The sequence below is a fragment of the Cordyceps militaris genome (genome assembly GCF_000225605.1).
Source record: "Cordyceps militaris CM01 unplaced genomic scaffold CCM_S00004, whole genome shotgun sequence".
Classification (NCBI taxonomy): Eukaryota; Fungi; Ascomycota; class Sordariomycetes; order Hypocreales; family Cordycipitaceae; genus Cordyceps; species Cordyceps militaris.
Genome location: NW_006271972.1, coordinates 3413316 through 3423713, shown reverse-complemented (window position 1 = coordinate 3423713; position 10398 = coordinate 3413316). Strand labels below are relative to the sequence as shown.

The 10398-nt window shown below is 51.6% G+C and overlaps 4 protein-coding genes across 4 annotated transcripts; 3 read left to right on the top strand and 1 right to left on the bottom strand.

Moving 5' to 3' along the window:
- Window positions 1–271: 271 nt before the first annotated feature.
- On the top strand, window positions 272–3068 carry CCM_06100 (C2H2 transcription factor (Ace1); the record flags this gene model as incomplete). The annotated part of the gene is made up of 3 exons (XM_006671241.1): window positions 272–2600; window positions 2864–2901; window positions 2952–3068. The coding sequence occupies 3 exons, from the start codon at window positions 272–274 to the stop codon at window positions 3066–3068; spliced, it is 2484 nt and encodes an 827-aa protein (XP_006671304.1).
- A 1009-nt stretch (window positions 3069–4077) lies between these two features.
- CCM_06099 (phthalate transporter) lies at window positions 4078–5981 on the top strand (the record flags this gene model as incomplete). Its single annotated transcript, XM_006671240.1, has 5 exons — window positions 4078–4311; window positions 4388–5056; window positions 5127–5526; window positions 5598–5698; window positions 5754–5981. 5 exons carry the CDS (start codon window positions 4078–4080, stop codon window positions 5979–5981), a joined length of 1632 nt encoding a protein of 543 aa, XP_006671303.1.
- A 122-nt stretch (window positions 5982–6103) lies between these two features.
- On the bottom strand, window positions 6104–7182 carry CCM_06098 (Protein kinase-like domain; the record flags this gene model as incomplete). Its single annotated transcript, XM_006671239.1, has 2 exons — window positions 6104–6960; window positions 6999–7182. The coding sequence occupies 2 exons, from the start codon at window positions 7180–7182 to the stop codon at window positions 6104–6106; spliced, it is 1041 nt and encodes a 346-aa protein (XP_006671302.1).
- A 1354-nt stretch (window positions 7183–8536) lies between these two features.
- CCM_06097 (uncharacterized protein) lies at window positions 8537–10044 on the top strand (the record flags this gene model as incomplete). The annotated part of the gene is made up of 3 exons (XM_006671238.1): window positions 8537–8660; window positions 8740–8931; window positions 8981–10044. The coding sequence occupies 3 exons, from the start codon at window positions 8537–8539 to the stop codon at window positions 10042–10044; spliced, it is 1380 nt and encodes a 459-aa protein (XP_006671301.1).
- Between the last annotated feature and the right edge of the window lie 354 nt (window positions 10045–10398).

Below are 10398 nucleotides of genomic sequence, written 5' to 3'. Positions count from 1 at the left end.
ACAAAGCCGGATTGGCTTCATCATACACCCCCCTTTATTCCATTTCGAATTCATCCTTGTTCGGCTCCGCGTCTCTCTTTCTCTTTTCAATTTGTGACTTGCCCATTCTTGACAATTGCGTCGAGATTCCGGCTTGTGACTCATACCACACCCTCCTGCATCCCACCCCGAGCCAACCCATCTAACCATCTCTTGTGGCCGCCAGCTTCCTGCATATCGCCTGTGCTGTTTCATTATTAGCTGGCGTCCCCGCCGAAAAGTCATTTGCACAATGTCCTTTTCCAATCCGCGCCGCAGAATGACGACTTGTTCCGGGTCTGTCGTCGAGAAGGAAATGGCACTTAAAAACACCACGTCCCTCCAGAAGGGTGCCACCTTTCATTCTCCTTCATCACCCAGATATCATAACCTTGATGAAGATTATCTCCCACCACGCCTCGCACGCTCTCAGTCTCAGCTGGACGACGTCATCGACGCCAATAGCCGACGCATGGTCTTGACTTCCACTATCGATGATATCAACGAGGCTCTTGCCAATACCTTCCTTTCCGAGTCGAAACAAAACACAAAATTAGCCTTCCGCGACATCTCGACTCCTGTTCCCCGTGGGCTCTTCGATCTCCCCGTCGTCGACCCAGCCAAGGCGAAAGAACAGGAGCAACTAGTTCTCCGTCCGCGCTCAGTGCACCACCGACACCAACATTGTTCCGACAGTGGCCTCGGCAGCTCGCTTGCCTCGACAAACGACAAGGCCTGCGTTGTTGATGCTTCTCCCAAGCACACGAAAACTCATACCGCGACCCGCACCGCTGCCGCCAGTAACATTTGCCTGGCACCCCCGCTCAGCCTCCGCACTGTGAATCGTATTCACGAGCACATACTTCGTCCTCTTCTAGAAGAACCTTCGCTTAAGTTCTTTGAAACAATCATGTTGGACATTCCCCGCCTCATTCGTTCGAGGACCATCAACTGTCTTCGGGATGTTGAGAAGAATCTAATTTTCAAGGCTCCGGTAAGTCAACTTTTAACAGGCGTTGGTGTTTGGAGTGATGCTTATCGAAATTTGCGCATAAAGGAAAAGGCAAAGTCCGCCGCTTGCTACTTGCATTTCTGTCGCTCCGTGATTCGGTGTCTTCAAACGACTGTCGATTACGTCCCCGTCCACGAGCAAGTTCGACCTGGCGACCGCCCTTACACTGGCGGATATCACCTCGACTTGACGACACAAGTCCTTGAATACGCCAGATTGCTTGCCACCCAAGAAAAGGGAGACCTTCCCGACGAAATGCAAATCGATAAGTATGTTCCACGATTTGTGCCTCTCGACTACCCAGCTAATACCTCGTCCAGAGGTGACGATATTCGCCTATTTGGTGGCATCACCGAGAACGGCCGCCCAGCTGAGCTTGTTCGCGTCAAGAAGGATGGTACTGCCTTCTCCATGTCCACTGGTAAGCCAGTGGACCTGAACGAGACGCCCGTCAGATTCAAGCGCTCCCTCAGCGAGGAGCTTGACGACGAGGAGGAAATTATGCGTTCCATGGCCCGCCGCAAGAAGAACGCTACTCCCGAAGAACTGGCTCCAAAGAAGTGCCGCGAGCCTGGCTGCACCAAGGAGTTCAAGCGTCCCTGTGACCTGACCAAACATGAGAAGACACACTCTCGTCCTTGGAAGTGCCCCTTTCCCACCTGCAAATACCACAAGTATGGCTGGCCTACCCAAAAGGAGATGGACCGTCACCTCAATGACAAACACTCTGACGCTCCCGCGATGCACGAGTGTTACTTCAAGCCTTGCCCATACAAGTCCAAGCGCGAATCCAACTGCAAACAGCACATGGAAAAGGCTCACGGTTGGACCTACATACGTACCAAGTCCAGCGGTAACAAGAAGGCCTCTAAGCCTATCAACGTGGACCGGCCCGCCATTACCTACATTTCTCCTCCCAATACCACGCCCAGCTACAGCTTGCCAACCCCACCCCGGGATGCTAGTCCCCCGGGTGTGCCTGCTGATTTTCTAGTTGATCCAGGGAATACGGATTTCCTCCCTGTCGGAATCTCCCCTCGGACGCTCGAGAACAGGGATCTCATCGCCGAGAACCATTCCCCCTCTTCTACAGTCGCTACATTCGGTTCATTGGAGCCTTACCAGACCGGACCCGGATTTCTTGAGGAAGTTGAGGAACTCTACGCCGCAAGAATGATGCTTCCGGAGCTTTCTCACGTGGGTGAGTCTCCGTACAACAAGGCCATCTCCTCTCAGATTCCCAACCTCCAGATGACGCCACCTACTACCGCTCATGAAGAGGTCCCAACGCACTTTTCACCTGCAGCTCGGGGCAATGCGATGGCCGTCACTCTCCCTTCTCTCCATGATGTGGACGACGACGGCTGTCGTGACCTCCAAGTTGTCGGCGGTGATTTCGACCTCTCTGATAATCTCGGCGCCCCCAAAATGGTTGATATGCCCCTGTTTCCGGGTTTGGCATTCAACTTCGCGTACTGTTCTCAAGAACCAGAATTCTTATCTGGCATTGAACCTCAGTATTACAATTCCCAAGACCAATTCGCACATGATTACTTCTGCCTGAAGTCATGTATGTAGTCTTGCACAGTGTAATGCACGTTCAATGCCTGAAGGGCTCAGCGCGTCTTTCCTGTATTATTTGAACTTAGGGCGCTCGAGGAACAGAGTCGCTTTTTACGAACTAATGTATCAAGACGAGGTGGAAATTCATTTTGCATTGCGGCGTTTGCAACTAGATAGCTGCACACAGGAATTGGAGTTCTCACTTTGCGTATACAATGTCCCTCTTTAGCCGGTTGTGATAGTTAAGTGTGAGCATTGTGCACTCTATAGTGTATTACTCGAGTGTATTGCACAAGCAGACGCCGAAAGTGAGCTACCGCTAACGTTGGATTTACCGTGTCAACTTGGACGACTGAAGGCCTGGATCCAGTTCCGACTCGTTGTCCATGATTGGCTAGCACATCCCTCGACAGGTCTCCCACATCGCGGCCATCTTCTGGGGGTTTCACGGCCCGTCGTCACCAAAGCAAACTGAAAGAGGGCCAAAACAAAAGAGGCCACGCGCACGCGTTGGGCGGCCCCCCCCCGGCAAACGGCCGGGGACCTGATACCGGGGGCTCCCGGCGGCGCGCCACCTCGTGGGCATCTTTCTACAAGCCACGCATACAGTCGTCGAGACCCAAGACGTGTAATGTAATGCAAAGCTTCTGACTAGAGTGGAGAATTGCCGCGTGCATGGGCACAAAATAAAGAAGAAGAAAAGAGGTGCTGAGCTGAGACTCCGAGGCGGATGCGATGCTACTCATTGTTGCAACGGATATGGATGGATGGATGGCGTGCAGCAGAGACAATTCTACCGTGTACCCCGTAGCGACGAGACGAGACTACGGATCAGCAGAGTAAAAATGAAACGACTGCGTTTATGTTATTGTGCTGGGATTCATCATGGCCTTGCGCACGCAATTGTCCTGTCGCTGGTCTAGAACCTGCCTGAGTAACGGTAGATTTCGACAGAAGACTGTCCACCAGAGCCTTGTTATGCAAAACCGAGTTTCATCTTTCTTTTCTAAATTCTCTCAATCTCATGCACTTTGTAAATTCAGGGCCCGAGATAGGCTACTGCTGCCCCCCTCTCTGTCTGCTTGGAACTGACGTGATCGGGCCGCTCCACGACGCCATAGGGCTAGAAGCCCAGCAACGTCGCAACGCAGCGATAACTGCGAGTTATGCGGGGTGGGTGCCCGCAGGGCTTTTTGGCGTAACCAAGAGATCTCGTTGGCCGAGAGGAGCAGCAGATGTGCGGCCCCGTAGAGTCTCAATGCACTTGCTCGGTACGCTGAGACAAGGATGCGATGGCATCATTGAGGTGTGAGTGTGGGTTGGCTGCTCGCGGGCCATGCGGAAGTCGCAGCGGCCTGTGTGTATATATGGCACGGCAGCTCTGAGTTTTGGATTTGAAGAAAGCTGTGCTCTCGTCGTACTACTCTTTATTTTGCCCATTCTCCTGTGACCGGTTGGAACTGCATTGTGCTGGAAAAAAAAGGATGAGTTCCAAGACGGCAAAGGAGCCTTCCATCACGGCGCTCGACAACTTGGGCAGCCACTCCAACTCGGCCAGCACGTCTGAAGCGTCGGCCAAAGATGCACTGTATGGCAGCGTCTTTGTCCAGGGCGGCTCGGCGCAGCACTACGAGCCTATCCCCGAGTACGAGGGCCGTCACCGGTACGACCCCAAGGCGGAGTGGACGTCCAAAGAAGAGAAGCGTCTCGTGCGCAAGGTGAGAGAGCTCCCTTTTGACGAGATTAAACCCATTGACGCTCGTGTACGATGAAAAACTAACGTCTTTGCCCAAGCTCGACTATCGGATCTGCTCGTGGGTCTGCCTCATGTTCTTCGCGCTGCAGCTGGACCGCGGCAACATCTCCAACGCGCTGGCCGACAACTTCCTCAAGGACCTGCACCTGACGACCAACGACTACAACCTGGGCATGACCGTCTTCTACCTGTGCTTCCTGTTCGCGGAGCTGCCGTCGCAGATGATCTCCAAGAAGCTGGGGCCGGACGTGTGGGTGCCGGCGCAGATGGTGCTCTGGAGCACCGTGGCCATGCTGCAGTGCGTGATCCGCGGGCGGACCGGGTTCCTGGTCACGCGCGGCTTCCTCGGCGCGTTCGAGGGCGGCTTCATCCCCGACGCCATCCTGTACCTGTCCTACTTTTACGACAGCAAGGAGCTGCCCGTGCGCGTCAGCTACTTCTACACGGCCAGCAACCTGACGCCCATCCTCTCGGCGTTTCTCGCCTACGGCATCCTGCACATGCGCGGCATCGCCGGCTGGGAGGGCTGGCGCTGGATGTTTGTGCTCGAGGGCGGGTTGACGGCCCTCATTGGCGTCCTCTCCTGGTTCTACCTCCCGCCGAGCCCGACGCAGACGGCCGGCGGGCTGCGCGGCAAGGACGGGTGGTTTAGCGAGCGCGAAGAGGTCATCATGGTGAACCGCATCCTGCGCGACGATCCCAGCAAGGTTTGTTTTTTTCGCCTCTACCCCCATTTGAGTTGGGATGCAAGCTTGCTGACCCATTGACACACAAAAGGGCGGCATGCACAACCGCCAAGGCCTGAGCCTGTCGCTGCTCTGGCAGGCGCTGTCCGACTTTGACCTGTGGCCCGTTTACCTCCTCGGCTTCACGCTGCTGGAGCCCGTCGCGCCGATCCAGAGCTACCTGACGCTCACCCTGCGCCAGCTAGGCTTCGACACGTTCCAGACGAACCTGCTCACCATCCCCGGCTACGTGCTCTTTGCGGTGCAGCTGATTTTCTGGACGCGCATCTCCGAGTGGCTCAACAACCGCTTCCTCGTCGTCTTCTTGTGCTCCGTGTGGCTGTTTCCGCTGATCCTGTCGCTGCGGCTGCTGCCCGACGGCGCGAGCAGCTGGTCGCGCTATGCGCTGACGGTGCTCGTCATCGGGTACCCCTATGTGCATTCCATCGTTGGTATGTAAATCTGAAGAAAAATGTGAGAGAATGTGACACAACAGGTGTGCTGATGTGATATTTTCGTCTAGTCTCGTTGACGTCTCGAAATGCCGGCTCCGTGGCGGGCAGGACAGTCGGCAGCGCAGTGTACAACATGTGCGTGCAAGCGGGCAGCATCATTGCCTCCAACGTGAGTCGAAAAAGCAGCCAGAGTACCAGATGGGCATGCTGATTTTGGTGATAAGATTTACCGCGAGGACGACAAACCGTACTACCGACGCGGAAACACGGCGATTCTGGGCATCATTGCCTGGAACGCCGTCTTCACGGTGGCCATCAAGGGCTACTACATGTGGCGCAACAAGACAAAGGCGGCGAAATGGGACGGCATGACGGCTGAGGAAAAGCGAAACTACATAGACACGACGTCGGAAAAGGGCAGCAAGAGACTGGACTTTAGATTTGCACACTAGGACTGGTACTTGGTCGCAGCCTTGGACATGAATGAAACCTTGAATATTAGATATTAGACAACAGAGACAGCATAACAAGTATATAGGCTGGATAAAGGAAGAAAGTCGGTAGAACATAGTTTTCAAGAAAGAATGCTCATAATTTTCGATAGCCCCTGCATATCGCCATCCACCGTGCCAGCAATTTCCTTATCAACCCACCCCAAAGTGTAACTCCCTCCAAAGTCAATAACCCATGCGTCATCGTTCATATCGATCAAAACATTGTCCGCCTTTGCGTCACCCCAGACAATGTTCCGATCATGCAGTATCTGCACCGTGCCGCTGATCTGGGTGGTCCAGCGTCTGCGCAGCGCAACAGGGCTTTGCTCTGCTCTCGCCTCCGACAAGGCCCCTTTGTTCTCGATCCATGCGAACAGCATGCCTGCCACGCTGTTTCCATCGCGAACAACGCCGTAGAGGCGACAGATGAAGGCCTGCGGCAGGTCCAGTATGTGAGCCCGCGCCAGCCGTATGTGGGTGGCAAGTTCGGACTGGGCATGCGCTTGTCTGAACGAGAGGTTCAAGGGTTTAAAAAAGCATTCCGTGGCACTGCCGTCATCACCGTGGACGAGCACTTGTCGTGGGGGTTTGATTAGAATATCCTCTGGGTTTTCATAGCAAATGTGAACTTGAGAGGGGTGAAACGATCGTGTCCAGCTCTCCAGGTCAGCCAGCAAGTCATCGCCCACGAGAAGCACTGGGCTGCCCCAGTGGTGTTCCCGAGAGGCTCGCTCATATGCGTGGAGCTTTTCGTCCGTGGCGGCGAGTGAACAGACGAAATAGCGCGGGAACAGGTATTGGCCCAGCGTCGGCAGCCCGCTTCCGGCCTCGTTCAGCGTGCCAGGAGCGAGACTCGCGATCAGGGGCCGGAACGGCGTCGAGAGCCAGTCGCACGCGTCTTCAATATAAAAATCTTCATCTTCATCTTCATCTACTTCTTCGCCCGAGCGGAGGAGGTTGAGGCACTTGAAGTACTGCTGTTTGGCGAGGGGGGATCGATGGAAGACGGCGACGTCTCGCAGTAGAATGCATGTCCGTTGTCCGTTCGGATGATAAAGGAACAGTCATCCTCGGTTGCGTGTGTCTCCCAAAGAGCTATGTCATATTTCGGACAGGTATCCATGTAGCTTGCAGGTGCTTGGCTAACAGGCTGTGTCATGGCTAAGGCCAGATTTGTAACCGGAATAAATTTACAATGTACGGAGTAACTAGCAAACGAAATTCCAACACTTGGTTACCTGGGTACACAACTAACCCACCCTAGCCTCATCTGCTTCATCAATGAGCCATGCTAGTTTCTGCATCCATGTTTTCCAACTCTGAAGATTGAGGCCTTCCTTGTCAAAACCTAGGTATTGGTGTCCACGACAGCGAATGTAACGGTTCTGGCCTGGAGGGCTCCAGTGGCAACCAGCAACTGCTATTAATAAGATAACTCTAGACTTAATAAAATGTACTCTTTATATTTAATGACTTTTAGATTTTATAGTATTAACAAAATAATTATATATATAGGGATAATTAAGATATATTTAGTATATTAATGTGACGGACTGGCCCCAAAGGGGCTTCGGGGGCAACCAGCCCCGCAGCCGTCAGTGGCCTTACGGCGCACAACCCTCTTGCCCACTTGACCAAGGAAGGCAAAAGGATTCGTAACAACAATACTGACCGATTGTTGTCTGGTTGCACCTATAAGGGGCCCCCTAGGGGCTCCGCGCCGGCCACTCTGGAAGGACCAGGGCGGGCTCCGTAGCCCAGCCCTTAACAATTAAGATAAAAATAGAAATAGCCTTTATTTATAATAAAATAAAGTTATAATAAAAAAAGAGATAAAGACTTAAAGATTTTATCTTTATTTATTTATTAAGAAAAGGTTTTATTACTTTTTATTAAGAATCTCTTTAATATTATAGTAAACTAATATTCAAATTAGGGGTTTTTCTTTAAGCTATTTAGTTTCTTTTTATATTTATAAGAAAAGAAAATACTAAATAAATTAGCTAGTCTTTTTAGAATAATATAATTCTTATTATTAAGAGTAACTTTTAATAATTACTTTTTTAATTACTTTATTTAAATTAAACTTTTTAAGCTATTAAAATAGTTTAATAGTTTTATTTTTATAATATAATTAGTTTTATTATTATTTATTATTATTCAAAATAGACTTAATAATAGCTATTTTAAGGTTTTATATTATAGTTAGTTTAGTTGATAATTATAGTTATTAAGTAAGAAAGAGAATCTTAAGAAACTTCTTCTTGATTTCGTTTTGCTGCCCAGGCTCAGCCCGACAAGTCGAAGCGGTCTGTACTCCAAGCAATCGACCTGCTGCAAGGTATCTTTTGCACCGCGTCGACATTGGTGTGGGCAACGGAGCACCGTAATTTATTATGAACAAGCATTGAGAAAAGGAATGATCGCTGGAACGACGGGCTCGCGGACCCTCTCGAGCCAGCAATGCTACCTGAACGAACGAGTTACCCCGCTTCACTCTACCAACTCTTGCTATGGGAAATGCTCGCGACTCTAACCCGCTGTCCCTATGGCCTGCCTTCAGAAAGTATCGGGGAGCTCGAAGCCCTGAGTACGATGTGTGGGCGTACTCTGGGCTCGAAGATGCCGTTTTGGATGGTGAGTGATGAGGACGAGAGCTCATGAACAAAGGTCGGTGCTGATTGTATGAAAGCTTTGCTGATGTTGCCACCGATAGGGAGGCACAATGTTATAATACGAGACAGAAGATATGACCGCGATATGCTTATAAAAGAGTACGTTTGTGCTATTCTTTTCTCCAAAAGACAAGGCCGCAACAACTGCCACGTCGTATCCCCGGATTGGGTTGATAGAGAAGTGCCTCGCTATCTCCAAAGCATTGAGGGGCTGTTCAAAGACTTGCGATGCTGTAAGTACCCTTTATACTATGCAATACTCAGACTAAAGTTCAAGAATAGTCCATATGCTATTTGACTCTGGAGAGCTCACCGAACCAGTTGATGCTCTGTTCACATCGAACGCTATTCTGGTTGCTTTCCTAGAAGACAGAGTCCCAGACGCGAAGCCAAATTACGCATATTGGGCAGTGCTTTTGGGACTTCAGCGGTCAATCCCTGTCCGTATCGAGGCGGTGGATCTCTTCGTTTCGTCGCTAGGAGTAGACGGCCAAACTAGCGCTGTTCATGATCATCGCGGCACTCCTCTGTCTGCTAAGGGATCCCGCCAGGACCATCCCTCTATAGTACTGGAGAACAAAAGGATTATTCATCAATACGCTCGGGGGCTTCAAAGAACAACATCAGCCTGTGTCAGCACGGTGACGGGCCGCTGGAAGCAAGACAGCCCCGGAATTTACAGCAGTCTGAACCTCCCTAGGAGCGACTCAGATTGCCTCCTAATTGAACTGCATACAAGTCTGAATTTACACGAGACTGGCAACTTTCCATATCAATCGAAGCTGTCAGGCTCTATCACCGTGTCATTTGCACACGACTGGTTCCATACTCACCGCTGGAAATGCACCACGAGACTAAGCTATCCCAGCAGATGGCATCACAATAGAGACGAGTATTTCTTGACTACCTACGGATTTCACTGCAGCGGATGCAGAGAGGAGAAAAGCAACTGTGATTGCGGCGATTTCCGAGGTCTCAACGTACCGTTCCCAGCCACAAAATTTGATACCCTTTTGAAGTTGGCAGAGGACTATGGAAACGCCGAGCTGGAACGAGAGGCAGGCAGGATTGGGGCCAGGCCCATGGGTAGGGTCCATGAGACCGCGACGCTGCCAACTCTCCACGGCGCCAACAACTTTCTCCGGAATATTGCTATGTACCAGGAACTGTGGTCATTTGCACCAGGGTCTTCAGTCTGGATTCGACAAGCTATCATATTTTGGAGATTTAAAAGCACGCCGCAGGGTCTACCCCAGCCTCTTCCAGCTTCGACTACCTGGAGATGGCTTTCGATCTATGACCCATTGTGGAAGGTACACGAAGAGAACATAATCATAGATCCATAAGCCGAAGCGAGGGAGGACGAAAAGGGGAATGGTTTGGCAACAAAGGAAGGAAACGATGAAGAGAAGGGGGCAAAAGTGAGGTGTGTAACTGTATTTCCAAGAAAAAGGAAGCCAGGGTCCCCAGCCTACAACGTGCGCGACTCACCAGCTTTACAGGATTCTTGGAGTCTAGCGATTTGCCCCACGTCATTCATGCGACAAGGCCGGTCCTCTCCGTGTTGCCCGCGGACAAGGCCAGCTTGGAACGCAGCAGATTTCTATGATGCTTAGGTCCGTGGGCGGGCGGGATTTTTTTAACGGGCACAGCCTCGGCTCCCGGTGGAGCATACGGTCCGGGTGGAGTTTACCGGTCCG